At 47.1% G+C, this 25,183-nt stretch overlaps 1 protein-coding gene and 1 pseudogene across 6 annotated transcripts in view; both read right to left on the bottom strand.

The window, feature by feature from the left end:
* SLC28A1 (solute carrier family 28 member 1) overlaps positions 1-21,369 on the bottom strand; it is a 68,380-nt gene extending 47,011 nt beyond the window's left edge. For 4 of the 6 annotated variants that reach the window (XM_053594490.1, XM_053594492.1, XM_053594491.1 and 1 more), the window contains exons 1-7: positions 21,302-21,369; positions 20,288-20,396; positions 19,343-19,431; positions 18,205-18,296; positions 13,790-13,973; positions 3,237-3,378; positions 2,382-2,495 (exon numbers count right to left, since the gene is read on the bottom strand). In XM_053594490.1, coding sequence (XP_053450465.1) covers positions 2,382-2,495; positions 3,237-3,378; positions 13,790-13,973; positions 18,205-18,296; positions 19,343-19,431; positions 20,288-20,380 — 714 coding nt within the window. In that variant the 5' untranslated portion in view covers positions 20,381-20,396; positions 21,302-21,369. Of the gene's footprint in view, positions 1-2,381; positions 2,496-3,236; positions 3,379-6,815; positions 6,999-13,789; positions 13,974-18,204; positions 18,297-19,342; positions 19,432-20,287; positions 20,397-21,301 lie in introns of those variants that run through there. The other 2 variants (XM_053594493.1, XM_053594495.1) reach the window with 2 other exon arrangements.
* On the bottom strand, positions 6,852-7,378 carry LOC128587698 (peptidyl-prolyl cis-trans isomerase-like 1; annotated as a pseudogene).
* Positions 21,370-25,183: the final 3,814 nt, after the last annotated feature.

Here is a 25,183-nt window from a genome sequence, read left to right as displayed (position 1 = left end):
TTTGCTCAATAAAATTGTTCAGAAGATCAAAGTGGTAAAGACAATGTAAAATTTAACATTCTAATACTGAAGTTGTACGCTGTTTCACTTAACATTTGAGTAACTTGCTCTGACTTCAACTCAAGGAAGGCCTACTTTTAGCTCTTTGAGGATTCTCCATACTTCTTTCCCAAAAGGCTGTACGAATTTGCTATCCCAGCAACAGTATGTAAGTGTTCCCCTTCTCTCTGTACCCAGGCCAGCACCTAAGCTTTGGGGCCTTGTGGCGCTATTCTCACTGGGGACCCTCTCATGGTGATTTTGATTTGCATTTTTCTGATGATTAGAGATGATTAACATTTTTGTGTGTGTTTCTTGGCCGTTTGTCTATCCTCTTGGGAAAAGATTCTATTCATGTCTCTTGTCCAATGAGTAATTGGGGTGTTTGCTCTTTTCTTATTGATTGCTTGAGTTCTTTGCAGATTCTGGTCACTAGCCCTTTGTCAGATTTGTATCATATGAATATCTTCTCCCATTCTGAAGGTTGTCTATTTGCTTTGTTTATAGTGTCCTTAAGTGTGCAGAAGCTTTTTACCTTGATCAGGCCCTATTTATTTATTATCGCTGTGGTTGCAATTGCCCACAGATCATCTTCATAAATTCTTTCTCCAGGTTGATATCATTAAAAGTTTTTCCCACACTTTCTAAGATGGAGACTTTGCATCTTTTATATTTACCTGGATGGATGTGGAGAACATTCTCCTTAGTAAAGTATGGAAAAGCAAGTATCCCATGTACTCAATACCAAGTTCAAAGTGGTAGATTAACAATTATAGGCCCACATGAGAGAAAAACAATTAAATTCAAGAAATAGGGGGAAAGGAAGAGGGGTTCCCATAAGCTCTCCCCTCACGAGCATAATGTAGGGATATGGCAGACCTCCGGATGAAGGGCTCTACCACAACTTGGACTTTATCTTACAAATTGAAACAATGTAACTTAATTGCATGTACTCTCATATTAATCCAAAATTTAAAAAAAATAGTAAGTGGGAAAAAATAAATACTCTGAGACAGCAGTTGTTAGGGCAATATAGAACAGACAGTAGAAGAGGCACTACCAAGAGCTGTGTGGAGGAGGCTGTCTGAGGCAGTGCCCTCTGAGTCCTGGCAGCTGATGGCTGGTATGGCCTGCTCTCATCTTGGCCCCGTCCTGGGCCCATAGACCAGACATTGGAGTCCAGCCACACTTCTATAGGAGATCTGTGTTTAGATCCTGAACTTGTATTGTGATTGCACGGATAAGTCACTTCTCTTGCCCAGGCCTCAGTGTTCTAGTCTATAAAATGGGGAGGTGACCAGACCAGCCTGTCCCTCCAGTCTGTCCCTCCGCAATCTCAGTCTGTCCCTCCACAATCCCCATGCAGATGCTGGCCGTGGGGCCAGCAGGTGTGCACAGAGGGGCAGGCAGAATTCCTCTGCACCACCCCACACAGAGTATGTTGGGGCCCGAGTTGGTGACAGGGAGGCAAATAGAGGATTAACCTTGGGGCCTAGATAATTTATATTTTCAAAAGCATTCAATAAAATTTATAGGAGGCTGTTGGTTTAACTGAGCTCCTGCACTCGGCCCAGCAGACAAAACCAAAATGGAGCCATCATGCTGAAGCTGTGCACCAGCATCCCAACGCTATGGTGTTTGACCTTCCGCGCCATCAGGCGAGAGAGACAGCAGCCAAGGCCTGCACTCAGCAGGACGAGGAAGGCCCCTCTGCTTTAACCTTTACAGGGAAAGTAACTTTGAAATGACCAATTCACTTTTTGTTTTCTGCTTTTTTGCTCAAGTTGTCTTATCAACAAAATAGAATGATGTGCTGTCTAATTTTACAATTGCCAATACAAGCCAACTGAGCTCTTTAAACTAAATCTGTTGTAATCTTCTGACAAAAAAGTAAATCATGAATTTGCATGAATTTAATGATACTTAAATATGGTTAAACTGGTAAACTTTGTTATATATATTTTACAATAAAATACTGTACAAAAGCATAACTTCAATAAACATTCTTTTAAAACTCCACACACTCAGAGTAAATCATTTGTAATTTTTTTTAGCACATTAAACAATTATAAGTTCCAAATCTCCATGCCTGCTGCAGGCCACACCCTGATGGCACCCTGAGAACTTTGTCTCTGGGGTTTTCTTCCACAGAGGACCCAAACTTGGAAAGGGCCACTCTATCAGATAGGGCAGAATCCGGCCTGAGTTGCCCTTCACTCCCACCCTCCTAGTGCTGAGGCTTCTCTGTGGCCTCTCCACCCACCTTCCCACCAACCGAGTGGCTCCTCCCACAACTCCCCGCAGCCCAGGATGCTGTGGACAGTCGGGCCCCACGTACACACCTGGATCTGGTCACCCAGCCACTGGAAGGCAATAAATCCTGGTTCTGTTCTGATGACAAAGAGACCAAGTGCAAACTGCAGCGCAAGGCCCCAGGACACAGCCCGCCAGGACACCTGCCACCCCACCCGGTAGAAAGGTCGTATGAGCTCAGCTCCTGGGGGATCAGCAGAGCCCAGGGTCGGGGTGAGGGCAGAGGCCATAGGTTGCTGAGGGGCAGTGGGCACTTCACCTGCCTATCAGACTGGGGCTGGGCCCAGCCAGAACCCTGGGCCCATTCCCAATGGTTGTACCCCCCTCAGGATTCAGAATAGGCTATGCCTTAGCAGCAATGGGCAGGGGTGTGGGTGAGGGTGGGCAAGACTCAACTGAGAGCCTCTGTGAAACTGGAACAGCTGTGCGCACAGCACTGCATCCCTGAGCCATCACTGTGGGGAAGGGAGCCAGAGTTGGGTCTAGGGATCTGGCTGCCTGAGAAAACAGATCTGAGGACCAGGCTTGACTGACCCCTGGCATGAGGCCAAGGAAACAAATGCCTCTGAGTCTGCACTTGATCTTAGCCAATGTGGGCACGATGGCTTCTGAGTCTGGTGAGACTTCCAGCAAGCTCTCTTCAGGGAGTATCCCCTGCCCTTCTGGAAGAGGTGGCAGCCCCTCAGGGCCTCTAGTTCCAGGATTGCCTTCCTCAGCCTCTCCGGGACTCTGTCTTGATACCCACTGGTCTTCTCCAGGCTCAGAGCCTCTGGGGCTCTCCCAAAGGAGTCTCTATTCCCATCCCAATGCTCAGATGCAGCCTGGGGCCAGAAGAGAGAGGCATTCACTCCCTTCTAGGTATGGGCCTAATGATGAGCACTCACTGCGCGGTGATGTTTTGAGCAGGCAAAGAGGAGGGTGAGGAACACACAGATTCCTGCAAAGGACACCAACTGTTCAGGCCTCTGAGCCGTGTCCAGGGACAGCCACAGGACCAGGACCAGGACAGCAGCGAGAGCAAGGCCCCTGCAGGAGAGAGATGAAGAGTCATCATCCTGCACACTAGCAGCCAGGGCCCCAGAGGGGGTGCTCAAGGAGCTAGGAGGACAGAGAAGGCTGCACAGCACAGGAGTGCGAGCTCTGGGTCTGGACACTAGGGAGCACCTATCGAGCTTCCTGGCCTCTGGCAGGCCAACTAGCCTTTCTTGAGGTTGCTTAGAGGACTGAGTTAGAGGATATGAGTGCCGAGCATGGTGTGGTGCTGAGCTTGTGGGCTCTGCCCGTCTCTCAGTTCCATGGGCAGTGCTGCAAACACCTAGAAGCAATAATGTCAGCCTCGAAAGCTGAGTGAGCACCTCAGGCCTCAGCCTAGGTCCAACCTCAACAGCAACTCTTCCCTTCCTGGATTTGGGGTTTGCTTGTCCAGAAGACAGCCTAAGGAGCGGGGAGAGCCCACGTCTGGGTATTCAGGCACTCAAGGTCTAGCGCCAACCTGGTCTTCGACTCACAGGGCACTACTGATGACAGCTGCCTTTTTAGAGGGGAGAAAGGTTAAGTAACTGGCCCAAGGCCACCCATGTAGAAAATGACAGAGCCAAGATCATGATTAGATACTCTGGCAGCAGGGTCTAGTCTCTTAAACACAGTCTCATCCAGCTGGTAAGAGGCAGACCCCAGCCCTGGACTCAGGCAGGCTGAGTCAGGGTCTGCTCTTTCTATTTCTGCCTGTGTTTTCAGAGACCTGCTATCCCACTCCACATGCACAATGTTTAGCCTTGGCTGCCTGCACGTTTCTTTACTATTTTTGTGGATATTAATTCACTTTATACAAAGTTAAATGCATCCTTTGGGGTGTTTTTTTTTAACAGCTCTATTAGAGATATGGATATGGTTAACATATAACCATACACCATTCTGAAGTGACTCAATATGATGTGTTTTGACATCTGTACGCCACTTGACGCCATCACTACTGTGAAAGTAATGAGCATATCCATCACCCCCACAGTTTCCTTGTTCTCCTTTGTGATTCCTCAACTCCTTCCCTGTTCCCAGGTGGCAACTGATATGTTTTCTGTCACTAGGTTGATCTGCCTTTTTAAGGATTTCATATAAACAGAATCACACAGTATTCTTTTTGTGTGTGACTTCTTTCAACCAGCGTAATTATTTTGAGATTCATCTAGGTTTTTGCAAGATCCAAAAGTTCATTCTTTTTTCTTACTGACTAGTAGTCTGTGTTATGGATATTCCAAAATTTGCCTATCCATTCACCTGTTGATGGACACTTAGGTGGTTTCCAGTTTGGGGCTATTACAGATAAAGCTGCTAGATACACACTTTCATTTCTCTTGGGTAAACAGCTGTAAGTGGAATCAATAGATTACATGGTAGGTCTAAGTTTTTAAGAAACTGCCAAGTTGTTCTGCAAAGTGATTGTACAATTTTTACATTCCCAGCAGTTTGAGTTCTTCCACATCCTTGCCAACCTGGGAGATGGTCAATCTTTGGAACTCTAGCCATTCCAATAGGCTTAGAGCAGTATCTCTTTCTAGTTTTCATTTGCATTTCCCTGATGATAATGACATTGAGCATCTTAGCATCTGCTTATTTGCCACTTATGTATCTCCTTTATTTATATGTCTCTTCAAATCTTGAGCCTATTCTTCAACTGGGTTGTTTTCCTTATTAATGAGTTTTGAAAGTTCATTACATATACTGGTTTCAAATGCTTCATCTCATTTGTGATTTGAAAAACTTACCCCCTAGTCATGGCTTAGTTATTATTCTCTTTGTCTTTTGAAGAGCAAAAGGTCTTAATTATGATTATGTCCAATTTATCAATTTTTTCATGGATTGTGGTTTTGGTTTTGTATCTGAGAAATCTTGACTTAAGGTCACATAAATTTTCTTCTTGTTTTTTAAAAGAAATTTATATTTGTAGGCTTTCTACTTATGTGTATGATCCATTTTGGGTTAATTTAGTTTTAAGAACTATCTTTTTTGGCTTGGTGCCTGTGGCTCAAGTGGCTAAGGCACTAGTCACATACACCTGAGCTGGTGAGTGCGAATCCAGCCTGGGCCCGCCAAACATCAATGACGGCTGCAAACAAAAAATAGCCGGGCATTATGGCATGCACCTGTAGTCCCAGTGATTTGGGAGGCCGAGGCAGGAGAATTGCTTGAGCCCAGGAGTTGGAGGTTGCTGTGAGCTGTGATGCCACTGCACTCTACCCAGGGTGATAGCTTGAGGCTCTGCCTCAAAACAAACAAACAACAAAAAAAAAACTATCTTTTTTTGTTTGTTTCAACCATCAATGGCATTTTTATTTCCGAAGCATCTATGTATTACATAGATATTAACTTCCTTCTTTTTATCCCTACTTGTCTCCCCTAATCCAAAAATAGTAAAGAAAAAAAGTATAAAAATTTCTTATCTGATTTCTCCAAAGTCTAAGGCTAAAAAAACTTAGACGGTGCTTCTATTTTGAGGGTTCTGCTTTGTATGGAGAGTTCACAGTCTGTCCTTGCTCTCACTATGTATTTCTACTCCTCCTGGGGAAGGAGATGGCCAATGCCTCTGCTTTCCTTTAACAAATTCATTTCTTGGGCGGCGCCTGTGGCTCAGTCGGTAGGGCGCCGGCCCCATATACCGAGGGTGGCGGGTTCAAACCCAGCCCCGGCCAAACTGCAACCAAAAAATAGCCGGGCGTTGTGGCGGGCGCCTGTAGTCCCAGCTGCTCGGGAGGCTGAGTCAAGAGAATCGCTTAAGCCCAGGAGATGGAGGTTGCTGTGAGCCGTGTGATGCCACGGCACTCTACCGAGGGCCATAAAGTGAGACTCTGTCTCTACAAAAAAAAAAAATAAAATAAATTCATTTCTTGATTATCACACATTATCATTCCTGCTTGACACCTTGGAGACTGATTGTTGGATGGGTTTTTCATTTGGCAAAAATTCAACGTGGCTTTGCGTGGGATGTCTAAGTGTCAAAAACAGCAGTGTTAATGTTCTGGTTTTGCGGGGGGAAATATATAGAGAGATGCATACGTTCCCTAGAAGATCAAAAGTAGGAGACTGAAATAGGGTGTACACAGGGTTAAAAGGGCTGATAGATGCTATCCGGTTTTGAATTCTGTGGCTGTCAGCCACCAAAGACTGCAGTGTAGGCCAGAATATAAATCCCCTCAGGAAAAGTTTGGTTAGGCACTATAAAATGAGAGTCTGCTTCATTTTGTTCCAGGTGTATCAAGGCAGACACAGGAGGTGCGTTATGCATCATTTGCAGTCAACAGTAACCTGCAAATAAACACATATGGGCATTTCTGTAAATGTCCTGTCAACCTGGGAAAAAAGAAGTATTCTATTAAAATATACTTCCATCTCTAATTCTCCCAAGACCTCAGGCTTTCTTAGCTTTGTTTTGCAAGGCCAAAATGAAATTTAACATTATATGTCTTTACAGGTCATCTGGAAGCTGGTCTGCTGGGGCCATTGCAGAAGGCCTGGATGTGCAGCAAGAGGGCAGCAAGCCTAGGGAGTGCCTTAATGATCTTTACATCATCCACACGGCGGTCCTGGGAGTTTGTTTCCACCATTCCCATTGGATTCACCATTCCTGTACCCTGGCACACTCAGCCAAAAACAGTGTGTTTGCCATCAAGCCACTGGGTGGGGGCTACCGTCACAAAGAACTGACTGCTGTTGGTGTCTGGCCCTGCATCGGCCGTTGCAAGAATTCCAGTCCCTGTGAATTTCAAGTCTGGATGAAGTTCATCTTCAAACTGTTTGCCATAGATAGATGCACTGCCTCGACCTGTCCCTGTTGGGTCACCTCCTTGGATTATGAAGTCTTTGATGATTCTGTGGAATTTGATGTCATTATAGTAACCTTGAGGAGAAAACTCAGTGAAGTTCTTATAGGTCTTTGGAACTGCCTCCACTATAGCTCCAGCACAATGGTTCCCATGCTGGTCTCCAAGTAAACATTGAGAGGCTGCCAGGAGTCTGGAGGGATTGCTGCCATAACACAACGAGCGGACCTTTTCTCTAGCAATTGCTACTTCTGGTGTCAATTTGCTGGGATCCGCAGGTGCTCCGCACACTTCTGGCACCTATTATTCAACATTTTGATGCCAGAGTTTGCCGGGCTGGGACAAGGATGAGGAAAGTCCCCTCTGCCAAGGTTAGAATCTGGGATGCAAGGTGTGAAAAGGCTGGAAAGGAGGTAGAAAAGTGGCAGGCTCCACAGGAGGTGGTCTCCAAAACAGCGAGGCACCACTCTCGGAACAGTCTGATTGCTTCCAAGACTATCTTTTTTTAAGAGCAGTTTTAGGTTCACAGGAAAATTGAGAGGAAGGAGCAGAGATTTCCTGTATGCCCTCTGCCCCAACATGTGCACAGCTTCCCCCATTATCAATATCCCCACCAGAGTGGTACATTTGTTGCAATTGACGACCTACATGGGCACAATATAATCACCTAGAATCCATAGTTTAAGATTCGCTCTTGATGTTGCATATTCCTTGGGTTTAGGTAAACACAGTGACGTGGCCACCATACAGAGCATCATCATTGCCCTAAGAGTCCTCTGTGCTCTGCTGATCCCTTCCTTACCTCCCTCCCCAACCCTTGGAAACCAGTGATCTTTTTACTTTCTCCATAGTTTTGCCTTTTCCAGAATGTCACATAGCTGCAATCACACAGTATATAGCCTTTCAGACTAGCTACTTTCACTTAACAGTATGCATTTAAGTTTCAGACATGTCCTTGTTTAGCTTGATAGTTCTCTTCTTTTTAACACTGAATAATATTCCATTGTCTGGATGTACCACATTTTATTTATCCATTCACCTTGATTGCTTCCAGGTTTGGGGAATTATGAATAAAGATACTAGAAATATCTTTATTATTTATAGTTAGGCAGCAAATAAATAGTTATCCTTATTATTCGCAGTTGGCTCGTGCTTTTGTATCCAATCTCACTTTTAACTAGGATTATGTCATTTACATTCAATGTCATTATTGGTATGAGTGGGTTTAAATCTACCATCTTGCACATTTATTTTCTGTTTGTCCTATTTTTTTGTTTGTTTCTCTTTTCCTATATTGCTACCATCTTTCAGATTGACTCTTTCTTTTTTTCTTTTCTTTCTTTTTTTTCAGATAGAGCCTCAAGCTGTTGCCCTGGGTAGAGCCATCACAGCTCACAGCAACCTCCAACTCCTGGGCTTAAATGATTCTCCTGCCTCCGCCTCCCAAGTAGCTGGGACTACAGGTGCCCACCACAACACACAGCTATTTTTTGGTTGCAGCCGTCATTGTTGTTTGGTGGGCCTGGGTTGGATTCGAACCCGCCAGCTCAGGTGTATGTGGCTGGTGCCTTAGCCGCTTGAGCCTCAGGCGCCAAGCCACAGATCGGCTCCTTCTTATTCTCTTTTTTTGACTTGCTAGCTATAATGCTTTGTAGTGTTATTTTAGTAGTTACTTTAGCGTTTATAGTACATATCTTTAACTTATTATCATCTACCTTCAAGCGATGTTATCCTGTTTTGCATGTAGGATAATTTCATTGCTTCCTTCCCAACCATTGTAGTATTGTTATTTACTTCTTTTTAAAACATCCTTTTGAGAGATGGGGTTTTGCTGTCTTGGGCCAGCTGGAGTGCAATGGCTTGTTCACAGGCACTATAGAGCATAGGATCCTCAAACTCCCAGATGCAGGTGTATGCTCAGATATTGACTTCTACATATAATATAAATTCCATACTTGTACATTTTTATTCTTGCTTTGCATGTTCATTACATTTTTTTTAAAAAATGCTTAAATGTGAAAAATGTCATTATATTTACCCATGTGGTTATCATTTTCAAGGCTCTTCATTCCTTTGTGTAGAACCAGGTTCTATGTGGTATCATTTTCCTTCTCTTTGAATAATTTCCTTTAATACTTCTCATAGTACAAATATGCTTTACACCTAAAGAATTATTTCAGCTTTTGTATGTCTGAAAAAGTTCTTATTTCCTCTTGTTTTGTGGGGGGAGATATTTCACTGGTAAAGAATTCTAGGTTGACAGGTTTGGGGGTTTGTTATTATTGTTGTTGTTTACTGTTCCACTATTTTCTCAAATTTTCAATAAGAAATCTGCTGATAAGCCATATTTTTTTGTCTTTTCTTCTCTAGTTGTCCTTATGATTTTCTTTTTACGGATGGTATCCCATAGTTCATTGGGTAAGGCGCTGGCCACATACATCAAGGCTGGCAGGTTCAAACCCAGTCTGGGCCTGCTAAAATGATAAGGGTAACAACAACAAAAAATAGCCAGGTATTGTAGTGGGCATCTATAGTCCCAGCTACTCGGGAGGCTGAGGCAAAAGAATTGCTTAAGCCCAAGAGTTTGAGGTTGCTGTGAGCTGTGACACCACGGCCCTCTACCAAGGGTGACAGCTTGAGACACTGTCTCAAAAAAAAAATTCTTTTTACCACTGGCTATAAGTAATTTGATTATGAGGCATTATCTTCTTCATGTTTCCTGTGCTGGAATTTGTGGAGCTTCTTGAATCTTTGGTTATAAAATCTTGAGCATTATTTGTAATTTTTTGAGCATTATTTCTTCAAGTATCTCTTCTGCACTCCTTCTCCTTTGGTGACTTCAGCTCATGCGTGTTTTCCCACTTAAAGTTGTGCCATGGTGAACTGATTCTCCATATGACTCTGTCAAGTTTTGTCTAAGATTTGTTAGGCAGAGTCTGAAAAACATTTATTCTGGGGTTTATTTTTTTCCCTGCCACTCAGCCGAGACCCTTATTCATACTATAAACGATGTCTTATGAATTATAAGGTTTTTGCCTCCTGTTGGGACACTATTCCTGGCCCTGTATGATTCCAGGTACAACTCTCTCTTATCCTTTTGGGTGATTCTCCTAGCCAAGGGTAGTTTCTTCATACCAGAACTCAACTGGATTTTCGGGAGGAGTCTCTATGTATCTCTGGCCTTTTCTGTCTGTGTAGCTTTCTTTTCTGGTGCTCTGCAACATTAACGCTAGCTATCTTTTCTTCCCTGGATTTCCAGCTGTCTCTTCAACTTAGGGAATATGCTGGCCCCATCCTATCTCTCCTTCCCTCTAGTGTGGCCTGGAAACCCTCTCCAGGCAGTAAGCTGGATGATCACAGGACTCACCTCATTTATTTCCTATTTCTCAAAGATCACCATCCCTTATTGCCTGATGTCCAATGTTGTAAGAGCTTGTTTCAAATATTTGTTCTAGAATTATAGTTGTTTGAAGTGGAAAGGTAAACCTGATCTCTGTTCTTCCATCTTGGCTGGAAGCCAAAATTAAATCCATGTTCTTTCTTTCTCTCTCTCTCTCTCCCTCTCTCTCTCTCTTTCTTCTTTTCTTGAGATGAGGCTAGGCTAGTCTTGAATTCTTGGCCTCAAATGCTCCTCTTGTTTTGGCCTCCCAGAGTACTGGGATTACAGGTATAAACAACTATGCCCATCCCCAAATCCTACATATTTTAACAGTGTGATTGAGACAAAATTCATATGCCATACAGTTTGCCCATGTAGAGTGTATGGTTCAATGGTTTTTAGTATAGTTACAGATTTGTTCAACCATGACTACAATCCTGGAACATTTTCATCAGCCCAAACTATTGCTCATCACCCCTAATCTTCTCATGTCCAAGCAATTACTAATTTATGCTTCTCCATAGATTTGCTATTCTGGACATTTCACATCAGTATGTAGTTTTTCATGACTGGCTTCTTTCACTGAGGATGATGTTCTCAAGGTTCATCATAATATTATTTGTCAACACTACATTCCCTTTTATGGCCAAATAATACTTCTTTGTATGGCTATGTGCATTTTCTCATCCATTTTTCAGTTGATGGATATTTAGATTGCTTCTACTGTTGAGCTATCATGAATAATGCCATATGAACATGTGTGTACATATTTTTGTATGGAGATATACATAGGAGGGGAAACCTAGGAGTGGAATTTCTGGGTCATATGATAACTTCACACTTTACATTTTGAGGACCAGCCTGTTTTCTAAAGTGGCTTCACCATTTTACACTTCCTTCTGGAATGCATGTAGGTTTCAATTTCTCTACATTTTTGCCAACACTTGTTACTATCTGCTTGTTTATACCCATTTTACTGAGTGTGGAGTGGTAGGTATCTCATTGTGGTTTTGACAGCTAGTGATATTGACCATGTTTTCATGTGCTTATCAGTTGCTCATATACCTGGGGGGAAATGTCTATTTAAATTCTTTTACCATTTTCCAACTGTCTTTTTATTGTTGGATTGTAATTCTGGATTCAGGTCCCTTAGCAAATACAGGATTTGCAATTTTTTTCTGTCATTCTGTGGGTTGTTCTTTCACTTTCTTGATTGTATCCTTTAAATCAAAAAGTTTTTAGTTTTTTGAGACAGTCGTACTCTGTTGCCCTGGGTGGAGTTCAGTGGCATCATCATGTCTCACTGCAACCTCAAACTCCTGGGCTCAAGCAATCCTCCCACCTCAGCCTCCCAGGGTGCTAGGATTACAGGCATGAGCCACTGAACTTGGCCCCAAAGTTTTTAGTTTTTATGAACTCCAATTTATCTGCATGCATTTTTTAAAAGGAAACTCTATAACAATCCCTCAAATGGTAACACTTATCAATGACTTGTCAGCAATAGAAGACCTCTGTAAAAATAAATCCTTTGAAAATTCTGCCTAATGGGCCAGGTGCAGTGGCTCACTCCTGTAATCCTAGCATTCTAGAAGGCTGAGGCAGGTGGATCATTTGATGCCAGGAATTCAAGAACAGCTTGAGCAAGAGTGAGACCCTGTCTCCACTAAAAATAGAAAACTTAGCTGGGCATGGTGGCGGGTGGCTGTAGTCCCAGCTACTCAGGAGGCTGAGATAGGAGGATCACTTGAACCCAGGATTCTGAGGCTGCTGTGAGCTATGACAATGTCATTACACTCAAGCTGGAGTAAGACTCTGTCTCAAAAAAAAACAAAACAGTCTATTAAGGAAAGGAAAGGCAGGTTGGGCACCTGTAGCTCAGTGATTGGGGCACTGGCTACATGCTCCAGGAATGGTGGGTTCAAACCTGGGTTAGGCCTGCTAAAACAAACAAATAAAAAATAGCTGGTGCCTGTAGTTCCAGCTAAGAGGGAGGCTGAAGCAAGAGAATCGCTTGAATCCAAGAGTTTGAGGTTGCTGTGAGCTATGATGCCACAGCACTCTACTGAGGGTGACAAAAGTGAGATTCTGTCTCAATTAAAAAAAGAAAAGGAAAGGAAAGGCAAATTTAAAAGTAAAGGCATTTATAAAAGAGAAAAAAATTGGGAAGGGGAGACAGAGTCTTGCTCTGATGCCTGGGTTAGAGTGCCATGGTGTCAGCCTAGCTCATAGCAACCTCAAACTCCTGGCTCAAGTGATCCTCCTGCCTCAGCTCCCCAGGTAGCTGGGATTACAGGAACTTGCCAACATGCCTGGTTAATTTTTCTATTTTTGGTAGAGACAGGATCTCACTCTTGCTCAGGCTGGTCTCGAACTCATGAACTCAAGCGATCGTCCCACCTCAGCCTCTCAGAGTGCTGGAATTATAGGCATCAGCCACTAGACCTGGCCAATAAAGTTTTAAAGGTGTTTGTCAATAGGCTGGCTCAAATCGTTTTGCAGTGGTACATGAATCTCACTTTGGGAAACACTGTGCCCTGCATTGCCCTGACTCTGTCATTGGGTATCTTTGGTCATCAGTTCAGTCTTCAACATGAATACTAAAGTAGATTGGTGGCCTTTTTTATAAACCATAGAGACCTTTATTTTTAGCTAATTGTTTTTGTAAACCTTGATTTACAAAACACATAGATTTAGAGCTGCGTGGTTGAAATGGGAAGGAGAGAGGTCTGATGTTCTCCTCCCCAACATCCCTCTTCTGCTTTGTGGCATCTCTGAGGTTCCCAGAGCTCCAGGGTATCCAGTTTGAAAACCAGGGGATTCCCATACTGTTGACATGGCTGGCTAATCAGAGTCCTCTGCCGGCTAAGTAAAATTGGTACCCCCAACCTAGTCTGCTGAGTCAGACGCTAGGGGTGGTCCTGGTGGCTGTGCGTCTTATACATGCCCAGGCGATCTGATGGGAGGCACTGATATGGCCCTCCCTGTGTGGATGGGCTGAGATCTCAGAGGGTAGGAGACTGATGAGTCCTGTTCTCAGCCAGCAATCACCTACTGCAACTGGGGCAGAAAACCAGACAAGAACTGGCAAAACACCACAGAGGTGGCTGTTGCCTTTGAAGGATGCTGTCTAGCAACTCTGGCCTGGGGCACCCAGAAAGTACTCAGCCCTGGCTGTGACCCCAGAGCTGACCCCCCAGGCAACGAGCCCTCCCCCTGCCCTGCCCAGAGCTGTGAGTTCACTCACCTCTTAACCCAGACCTTCAGGCAGGGATGGCCCGGAGGTCTGACACACCTCCTCAGCTTTGGCTCCAGAAGCCTCTTCAGCAGGCTGTGGGCCCAGAAGGCGAGGACCACACAGGTGAGGACAAACAGTGCCAAGGCCCTCTGGAAGTCTAGGAGGCAGGCAACCAGCAGAAAGGCCGAGTAAGCTGAGGGGAGACAGAGAAGGGGCCAGTGATGGTGATCCTGCCTCTCCAGGCTGGTGCATCCCACCCACAGACTCCACCTTAATCCACCAAGGTCACCCAACTTCTCTGAGTTTCAGTTTTCTCATCTACAAATGAGAATAATCATCCCTACTATGTCCAAAGTTTGTTATGAGTTAATTGGCAGAATGTGTGAAGGGCTTTGCAAACTGTAAAGTGCTGACCAAATGTGAGGGACATGTGTAAGGAGGCTATGAAGCAAAACAGCATAAATCTCTGGGCATTGATGGAGCACCTGCCATGATCCACAGCCATGCTGGGATGGAGGGAGGAGACGAATAAATCAGCATGTGTACTAGGGCTATATTCTGAAATGTCAACCAATGACCATTCTCTCTGGAATTTCCTCTTCCCCCTCTGCCCTTCTCTCCATTAAATGACTGGGCCAATCTGTGCTTATGCCTCAAGAAAGGTATGTGATCGCGGCTAGCAAAGGGGGAAATGTCTGTCCCCGGCTTCTGAATTTTAAAACCCGGAGTCCTTGAAGAATCGAAGAGACTTATAGCCATGGATTAAGAAAAATGTGATCTGAAAAATTGTCAGTCATTTTTGTTTTCTGTCGCCAAACTAGTTAAAGCATGACAAGAGCAAAGAAGCTGACTGGGAGGTCCTAGGGAAAGGGTCTGGCTTGCAATGCCACAGTCAAAGCCAGCTGTGTCTGTGGTGTGGCAGGCAGAGGAGCCCTGGGCCTGGCTTCCCAGGTAGAGTACTGGGAGGTGCCAGGATTTCTGAGTGAGCAGGGCCTGTGTGGTTGTGACAGGTAGTGCCCTGGATGCTCACAGGTTCTGCAGGCCTCAAAACAAGGGCATTGTCTCCATGAGAGCCTGGGAGAGTTAGAGGGCGGAAGGCAAGAATAGGCCCTGATGGAGAGGGGGGTATGTCCATGGCCATCTGCAAGGACCAATCAGAGAAACAGACAGGTCAGTAGACACATGACCAGTGACAATGGACAAGGCCTTCTGGAGACCGCCTGCGAAGGGCTGATGGGAGATTCTAAACTGACAGAAATTAAGTGCCTGTTACTCAGTGGAACGGTAAGACTGAAGCAGAAAATAAGATGAATTATAGAATATAAAGTTACCTTTCTCTTACATGGAAGCTTGTGGCGGGGGGGCAGTGTTGTTTAGAGACACGCAGGAGGAGCTCTGCAGAACAGTACTGGGGATGCAGGTTCAGGCTACTGGGGCTCAAGGGAGGGGGCCTGGCAGGGCAGAGTCCCCCTGGGTTCTGAGCTCTGCACTCTATATGCACTTTCACAGTTAATGCTCATGACACTCCTGTGAGGTGGGTGCTACAGTGATGCCTACATAGAGAACAGGCATCTGAGGCCAGCCAGAGTGACTCACACAGGGAGGACACGGGGCTAGGATTCCAGAAAAGACTATCTGCCTTCACACCTATGCTTCAAGGCTGAAGTGGGCCAGGAAGGACAGGAGGATCTGGGAAGGCTAAGACAGACTCAGGGAGAAGGCACAATATGGAAGAGGCCTCCAGGCAGGGTCCAGGAGAAATGACAAAGTATTTTTTTTTTTTATTTCAATGTGACAGCATAAACGACCAGGTCACAATATTTGATTTGTTAGGTTGAGTCCCTCTTGTAGTTGTGTCCTGCACCCAAAAGGTGTGCCATACACCCCTACATTGTGCCCATTAAGTGGGAGCATCCCAATCCCCCTCCTCCCCTATGCCCCTTCCTTATTCCCCCTACCCCCAACTTGAATTGAATTGAGTTTTTCTCTTAGGAAGTATTTTTACCCATGTAGTCCATTCACTCCTCTGGGGACAAGACTCTTCTCTCCCTTGGCCACCCTTCGCTCCTCTTAACCTAGGTAATTCAGAGGTGCTGACCCACTTCAGGAGTGGTGAGACCACCACCAACCCCCCTTGGGCATAGGGATTGGTCCATGGATGGATCCATAATCTGACCTAGGCCAATAAAAGGTCTCCTGGGACTTTGGTTAGAATAATTGAAAAGAAGCATACTCTTCTTTTATGACAGGGGACATGAGGCCATCCCTGTCAGTCTGATGGTTCCACTGCCACCATTTTATGGGGAACTCTACCTAAGGCGAGAAAGCCACTCAGGCACGAAGCACTGACATGTGAGCTTCATTTCTCTGTCATAGCCACTCCCAGAAAGTTTGTGAAGGGCCCCACAACAAAGATATCAAAGAGCCAGAGGAAATCAAAATCACCCAAACACAGAGAAAGTCAACCTTGACATTGCAATGGATACATAAAGACGACGTTCCTGGCTGGGCGTAGTGGCTCACACCTGTAATGCCAGCACTTTGGGAGGTCAAGGTGGGAGGATTGTTTGAGACCTAGAGTTCAAGATCAACCTGGGCAACATGACAAGATCTCATCTTTATAAAAAATTTTTCTTTTAAATGTTTTTAATTAAAGAAAAAAAAATTGAATTCCTGATAGTCAAGATGCATGCAAGTGGAAATAGAATGAGAGGTAATTTTTATTCTCCACTAGAGAGAATTCAATCACTTCTTTAAGAGAAAGAAATCTGAGTCTGCCAGGGGACCAGAGAAGGCCCTAGTGTAAGGCCCTGCCGAAGGAAGACTTCACTGTCTTGGATACACTCTCAAGAAGAACTCTGTGAGGGGCACGAGCAACACCATCTCAGAGGATGAGCCTGTAGATGTAGGCTACTTGCAGCTCACCTTCAGACTGGGGCCATTGCTGTTATCTCACTCACTGTATCCTCCCCTCTCAAGCACCTGTGATGGGCTCTCCCAGCCCTCCCCCAGGAAGACCTGTCCCTACCGTGGGCCTCAGAGCCTTCTCTATGCCCAGAGGACATTGTTTAATCCTCTTTTTCTCCTGTTCCTTCACATTCTTTTTTTTTTTTTGTAGAGACAGAGTCTCACTGTACCGCCCTCGGGTAGAGTGCCTTGAGGTCACATGGCTCACAGCAACCTCTAACACTTGGGCTTACGCAATTCTCTTGCCTCAGCCTCCCAAGCAGCTGGGACTACAGGCACCCGCCACAACGCCTGGCTACTGTTCCTTCACATTCTTTCTACAGGCTCCCCCTACCTCCAGCTCATAAACACAGTCAAAGTGTCTCCTGTCACCTTGTCACACCCTGCCAATTCATACTCCCTCCTTGTTCTCATAAAACTCTTCCCCAAAGAGCCACCTACATTTGCTGTCTACACCTCACCTCCCCTTCATTCCAGTTCATTTGTTGCATGCTAGGTCACCAGTGACCCCTCTTTGTCCCTAAATCAATGGACACTGTTCAGTTCTCTTCCTGAAGGCCCTCTCAAGACACTGTTGATCTTTCCCTCCTTCTTGAAACCCTTTGCTCTCCTTAACTTCTTGGTCCAGCTAACCCCTTCTGTTTGGCTGGTCCCCAAGCTTCTGTCCTGACCTACTTCTCAATTCATTCTCCAGTGTCCCTGGGAAACCTCTTCTCCCCACATATGGTCTGGCAGTGGTGTCTCCAACAAACTGTCTAAATTACTCATGTCCCTTCCTCTTTCACCATATTCTCCAGCTCTGCAGAACCCAAGGGGGCCTTGACTCGGGGTCCCCTCTGCCCCACATATGACTGCTCAGTTCTCAAGTTCAGCTGGCACTGCTTCCCCAAGGTCCGCAGCCCACTCTGTCCATCCTTTATCACTTCAGTCTCACACATGCACTGTAGCCCTCAACATTTCCTTCTCCTTGTCATCCCTACCCCCTCTTCTAGGGTTCCATGTGTGAATTCAGCCTTGACATTTCCTGTTTAAACCCTTCAATGGCTTCCTCTGGCCTTAAGAATGGGCCTAGAATTTATCAAAACCCACAGCCTGCTGGGTTCTCCCGTGACTCCTCTGCACTGGGCGACTTCTCTCTTCTGTCTGGCTAACTTCTACTTCACCTGTGAGACTCCTGGAGTATTGCCTCCTCCTGGAGGTCCTCCTTGACTACCCCAATCCTTCCTCGGCGCTCCCAGAGGACTTTCTGCATTTTGTAGAATATTGGTTCCCATCCCTTACTGAAGAGGGGGTGCCCTGGGAATATGATTCTGACCAGCTAACTAACGCCTCAGTGCCCGCAGGGAGATGGCCCAGAGCTGCTGCTGAACAGATGTTTGTTTAATGACTGGGTAAGTGAATGACCTGCCCTGAGACACGGGTAGGGGGCAGGGGTATGGTCCCCTGGTAGGGCTCACCAGTGCAGAGCAGGCCTGTGCTGGTCCATCGAAGCAGCTGTGCATGCTCCCTGCAGAAGCTTCTAACTCTCAGGCCTGGCTTCAGGTTCCTCCTGAGAATAGGGCCATCAGGGTCCATGAGGGGTGCCTCAGACTCCCACCCCAGTGGGGATCCTCAGCACTTCCAAGTAGAAGCCACCAAGGTGTGTCCCTGGTAAAACGGTGATGGGACAAGCCAGACCCTGGCCTTGCCATTCTCACAGGGCTGAGGGGCATTCCCAGGACAGAGCTGGCCGACAAGCAGTTCAGGCCTTCCTGCCTCTGAGCCATCCCTCTGCGCAGCCCCCTCGTGGTCCCAGCCTCCTCCAGGGTTTGGGAGGGAGCCTGCTGGGAGGCAGAGCTTGTCCTCACACAGAAGTGCAGGGAGGACCACTTCCCTCCCCCATGGCATGTCAGCAGAACAAGGTGGAAATGGTCCAGCCCTGCATTTATTCCCTCAGACCTGAATGCTCATCTAAGTCAGCAGTTCCTATTCTAGAGAGAAGACTCTAGAAGCGCCTGCATTCTACCCACAGTCAAGGCCGCAGCCTGCGCTACCCAGGCCCCTTGGCTGATGCTCTGTCACTGTGGCACCCCCATAGCTGAGAGGGTGGGAGCGCCTCCCCTGCCCACCAGGAGATGGGTGCCTCCCCCATGCCTACCCCACCCCTTTGGCCCCCCAGTCTTGCCTCCCCCCACTGCTGCCCTTCCCTCCTACCCCTGCCCTTCTCTCTCTCCCCTGCCCTCCTCCCCACACCCCTGCCCTCCCTGGCCTCAGTCAGGGTCTGGAGGCATCAGGGGTGTGAGTTGAGGGCTCATGCCCCCATCCCTGTCCAAGCTTTTGCCTCCCTGTGTGAAACCAGGGCCTGGCGCAGTTCAGGACTTTTCAAACTGAACCTTGGGGCTCCCCAACGTGCCCCAGCTGAGAGGGAGGCCTGGCTGGCTCTGGGTCTCTTCAGCCAGAGCGGCCCAACACGGTTCCCTGTGGGATATCTCTCTGAGGCCTGATGCAGGTGGGAGCCAGAGGCCTGGGTCCCTGTGAAGGTGACTTACTCCTTCCTCAGCAAAGCTTCTCGGAGGATCCCCCCACCTGCTGCTGTCCCTCACGGAGATCACCTACCATGTGGAGAGGGGCTTGGGCCTGGCTTCACTGCAGTGGTCCTGGCCCTCTGTGGGGCTCAAGTTGTTGTCAGGGGGCTGGTTTTCCTCCTAAAGCCAGCAGGGAGCCATCGGGTCAGCCTTGCCACCCGCGGGGGACACCCAGCTGAGGAGCAGAGATGGGAGCCCCTGTCCCCAGGTGCACAAGTGGGCTGAGGGGGGACTGGACCATCACACAGGACACTTTAAAGGCTACCCCACTAAGTTCTGCAAAGCATGTATTGGCTCTGTGTGACACATCCTGCCTAAAGGGGCACACGGTCTGCCCAAGGCAGGGACACCTGTGATTCAGCTGTGGCTGGTGAGGGGCCAAGAGGATGCCTGGAAGGAAGGTCCCAGGTGGGGCATCCTGATCCTGACTCCAGGGCACCACAGACCCCACAGGCTATGGAGCATGTTTGGGTGAGGGGTGGACATTGCTGCAGATGGCAGTGTGAAAAGTGAGCCCTGTGGGACAGTGAGGGGAGGAAGCTCTGTCAGGGAGGTTGGGAGAGCAGGGGGAGTCATTTTAGGCTCCAAAGTCCTGTGTACTATGCCTCAGCTGTCCCACTGGAGAGTGAGCGTGAGATTGCCAGCACCTTGGAGGCTTCTGTTCCCCCTCCAATCCAGCTTCTGGTCTCACTCCTTACATCCCAGCTCAAATGTCACTTCCTCCTTGACCTTCCCTGCCATGTGGACTAAGGGTAGGCTATACTGGCACATAGTAAGTGCTTAGTAAATGTGTAAGGAGTGGAATTAAGGGGGCTGCTTTCTGCTGCAGAGACCGACACCTGGGAGTTTCTTAACTGTGCAGGCAAAGAGGGGAGCAGGGGCAGAAGAGGAGGGCTGGAGGGAGGGCAGTGAGCAGAGCCCAGGTCTCGGGCAGAGGACAGGGAGGCCAGGACAGCATGTGGAGAAGGCAACAGACCAGGCTTTCCAAGAACTCAGCCCCCATGTTCTCCGAACCGTTGGCCATGGGTGTGAGAGAGGTGGACTCTCCTCGGTGTGGTGTGTCCTCCATGTGCCAGACCTTCCAGCTGAAAGATAAGCTAGAGTAAGCCCAACGCTGAAAGAGAGGGCTGGGTAGGGGCAGATCCCTGGTACAGCCAGACCCTGGCTGGGGTCTGCCTGTGTGTCTCCAGCACTCACTTCCCGCTGTGCCTGTTGGCCTCGGCCTCAGACCACTAGCGCACGGGGAAGGTACCACTTCCTGCACTCACTTCTGAACTTGTGGGAGGCAAGTCCTTATAAACCTGGGAGTTTCAGGAAGAAACAGCAAATTCCACTCACTTCACAGAGACAGTAAGGAATTATGTACAATTTATGTATATATCTGTTGTAGACATTTTTCTGGAGAGAGGTCCTAGCTTTTATCACTCCCCACAGTAAGTGAAAAGCACTGCCATTCATTGGCATCATTGGTGAGCTTGCTAGGAATACAGACTCTCAGGCCTCACCCAGCTCTGAATCGGAATCTGCATCATAACAAGTTATCCAGTTCATTGTTGTGCCCAATAGAAACAACACTGCCATGATGTGATATCTTGGTTGTATTATGCTTCCCACCTCTGAAGGACAGACATTCTGAAGACATCATTCTAGTCCCTGGACCCAACTACACCTGAAACCAGTCCTACCCCTGATTTTCCCACTGTTCACAGGCTGAGCTCATCTGTCAGTAAGAGTGCCAACTGACACCTCTGTTTCCTCTCTTCCTGACCTGTCCCCTCTCCTTTTCCCTTGAGGAACACCCTCCTAGATCCAAACACCAGCCTGGTCTAGCTGACATGCCCGGCCTGGAGGTGTGTGTGTATGCACACACACACAAGCAAGGACAGGTGTGGAGCATAGGCACAGAGGCAGAGCCTGGAAAGCCCAGCCACCTGTACACACACAGAGACACACAGCTTTGTGGAGACAGGAGGGTCTTATTTCTACTCACAGGTTGCTGTCAGGGAGAGATGGGAGCACAGGTTTCTGTGGGGTCACGCTGGGCCCAGTCTGTCTTTCCTTTGGCTTGTCAGCAGAAGTTCTGGGGCAGAGTCCAGAGTTGGAGTAGGTTGGGCCTACCACCCTGTTCTGGCCAGTGCCTTCCTACATGGGCGGGGATCCCAGCTCTGTCTCAGGGATATGGGAAGCAGGTCCCCTGCAAGCCTGGCCTCCCTCCCTGAGATGCCCACCTCTTCCAAGAAGCCTCCTGGCTGATTCCTGCCCCTTTCCCCCCCACACCCCGTGGCCCCCTTTACCCTGCCATCCAGCCTTGCTGTCAGGTTTTTCATTTTACCTTTCCTTTTGTATCTGACTCAGGCTTCCTTTCTCACTGGATTAGTAATTACCATAACAGCAACCTATTTTCCTAGCTTGAAGATGAGATAAGCAGTGTAGATGTCACAAACAGTAAAAGTGTTTTAGGCCCAAGCATCGATAGTCACAAAAATAAAATGAAATCACACCATTTCCCCCTTCATTTCATCTTTACTTTTTGTTGTTATTGTTGTTGTTTTTCTTTTGGAAAGGGTCTCACTGTGTGGCTCAGTGTAGAGTGCAGTGCAGCCATCGCAGCTCACTGTTACCCTGAATTCCTGAGCTCAATTCATCTTTCTACCTCAGCTTCTCAGATATGTGCCATCACACCATGCTAATATTTCCATGTTTTGTAGAGACAAAACATGCTGTGTTACTCAGGCTGGTCTCAAAGTCCTGGGCTCAAGTGATCTTCCTTCCCCAGCCTCCCCCAGTGCTGAGGTTACAGGTATGGTCACCACATCTGGCCTTATTTCAACTTTCAACTTTTTTTAAAACTAACATTTAAGCAACAGTGGGGAAAGTGAAGGGACAAACTCTTAGCTTTTCAGTCCTCAAACATTAATCTGACAGAACTGACATCTCTTTAGTAAGTAGTGGTGTGTAGATAGTACACAAACACTTCCCTGCAGCACGGGGCCTGGAGTTACAGGCACATGCTGGTTGTTCTGGAAGTTTGGAGGGGATGATGGATGGAGGGCAGGGACACCCCTCTCTTTGAAAACATTTTTGTTTTCATCTGTCATACAAATTACCAAAGCATTACAAGTGCCCTGTTAAACATCGTAGAAATACACAGAACACAGGAAGTTAAAATCCTAATCTGAGCCCCTGGGGATGGTCACTACTGAGTCTACAGCATTTTTCTCTATTTTTTTCCTTCAATGTTTATTATTTTATGTTATTCATTTTACAACAGGGATCATACTCCACTAGGATTCTCACAATTTGATTTTCCAAGTGGGATCTGTGCCCCATCAGGGCTCGTGTGTACGCCTTCTTGTTAAGTGCGGTGTTTATCCTGAGCAGGACACCGCCCCCGGGGCCACCTCTACACTATGGGCTCAGCTGCTCTCATCAAGCCCCCCTGAAGGGCAAACAGACTATTCCTGCTTCTTTGTCCCTGCCTTGTTCTATACCCCTCCATCTCTTCCTGTTCTCTCCTCACTTCCCTCCTCTCCTGCTGTTCCTTCTTTTCTGCCTGTCTCTGCTAGTGTCCCGAGGGAAGCCGGGAGGCACAGTGCTGTGCTTTTTGGAAAACATTCCCAGCAACACACCTCACAGCTTGCCATCATGGGCCCTGATCTCTACAATGAGGACTTAATAGGCTGTGTGCCATAGGATGAACTTTGAGCTTGGAGGCCAAAGGTCTTTATTCTTTCCTGATTCTCAAAGTTAACTTGTTTCCTCATCTGTAAAGTAGTATAGCACCCTTGAGAAGTAAATGAGCTGATGCTCAGAAAGAAGTGCTGGGCAGGGAGCCTGGCACAGTGTCAGGCTGGCAGTATAGTTGCTGTCACAGCTCCATCTTGAGCTGTCTTGACACAGCTCCCCTCCTCCAGGCCAGGGGACCCTCAGCTTCTCCCTGTTCCTCCCCTCAAGGAGGGGCGTCCCGTAAGGACCCTTGCCACCAGAAGCCAAATGCTCTCTTCATGTGGAAATTGCTGAAAGCCACAGGGTGGGTGGTTGGGAGGCTAGACAGATGGATATGGAGAACTCCAGGAACAGACTGAGAGCTGTAGGATCTCGGGTGTCCTAGCTCTGCCCTCCAGCCATGGGACCTCAGTGTTTCACTGGGCCCCTGTGTGGCCTGCTTCCTGAGGAGACAGTATCTGAGGTCCAGTCACCAGCTGGGGCCAGCAGAGTGAGAGCAGGGATTGTGCCAGGCCAGCACAGAGGAAGGGAGACTGTCCTTGTCAGATAACAATGTGGCCTGCCCGAACAGACATCTAATTGCCCTTTCAGTCTGACTTGGGAGGGCCAACTCCCAGCCCTGTCCTGTTCTTCAGAGTCATGGAACTATTTCTAGTTTTAGTTCTTCTGGTGGCCTCTGTTGTTTTAGGGGAATTCTTGGGCAAAGAGAATTCCTTCTCCTTGCCAGGCTCTGATATAATGAAGAGGATATTTTTATAAATAGTAAGTGAGACACTCAGAACTGTGAGGGCAGACATCATGAGAAGAGTTGTGCAACAGTCTCTTCATTTTCTTCTCTTGATTTTGTCCACACTTGTCTCATGGCCCTTTGTAGGTCTCTTTCATTACCTTGATTCAGTGTTCAAGCAGGGACAGACAGAGAGGCTCATCCCCAATCAAGTTCCACAAAAATGGCGTCATCATCATCTCTCGTAAATCTGGATGACTGGTGGAAATGATATCCAATTCAACTTTTCCTTTCACATTTCAGGCACTGAAAAATGGACTTCCCATAGTTCATAGTAGAAATGCTCTAAAACAGCAAGCATGTGGAATTCCTGACAGCTTAGAGCTGATTGCAAAGCCTGAAGAAATGCCTGTGGCTTTATACCTCTGCTTACAGTGACTCTTATAACATTTCTTGGGGAAATGCATTAGCTCAAGCCTTAGAACACAGTGCTGTCCTGGCAACTGCATAGCAAGTGTGGGTGTCCCCAGGGAAGGAAGCATTCTTTTTTTTTTTTTTTTCAGAGTCTCACTTTTATGGCCCTCGGTAGAGTGCCGTGGCCTCACACAGCTCACAGCAACCTCCATCTCCTGGGCTTAAGCGATTCTCTTGCCTCAGCCTCCCAAGTAGCTGGGACTACAGGCGCCTGCCACAACGCCCAGCTATTTTTTGGTTGCAGTTTGGCCAGGGCTGGGTTTGAACCCACCACCCTCGGTATACGGGGCCGGCGCCTTACCAACTGAGCCACAGGCGCCACCCGGGAAGGAAGCATTCTGACACTCCCAGGGCTAAGACCCTGCCTGGCCTGCATGGCATGATTATCCAAGAGTCCCTGAGATCTAGGCCTTGATCTAGCCGTGGTCTAGCCCTTGACCTACTCTACTCACTGGGAACAGTGAAGCACAAGTGGCCTCTATCCAGTACACAATGAAAGAGTGAGTTCAGGGCTCATCTCCCCTGCAGTAGTAGAGGGCTGGCAGAGTAAAGACAGCTGGATCTTGAGTTTCAAGGCCACAGATGGGGCATTTTACACAATTTACACAAGATCACTGTTCCAAACGTTTAACACTTTCTAAAGTATATTTCCCCAGGTGTTGTTTCACCTTCTATCCCTCTTGCTCTTCAACTCATATTAGCTCTTTACATGTATATAGTGAGAGATTGAGATATTCCTTTTCAGTTTAATCCAGATTAAGAGGTTCTGCAGACTAAAGTAAGTCTTCATCCTGCTGGGTTTGAGATCTAGTCTATGTCCGTGACTTTTTTGGGTTTTAGACCAAAGGCTATATCCTTCTTCTAAAATGTACCACTCCAGCCATTGGCAGGGGCTAAGGGGACTCTTAATTTGTGTCTCTGTTGCCATGTTGGCCAAGAGCCTCA

Source organism: Nycticebus coucang, chromosome 6 (assembly GCF_027406575.1).
Source record: "Nycticebus coucang isolate mNycCou1 chromosome 6, mNycCou1.pri, whole genome shotgun sequence".
Taxonomy (NCBI): Eukaryota; Metazoa; Chordata; class Mammalia; order Primates; family Lorisidae; genus Nycticebus; species Nycticebus coucang.
This window is presented reverse-complemented; position numbering and strand designations above follow the sequence as displayed.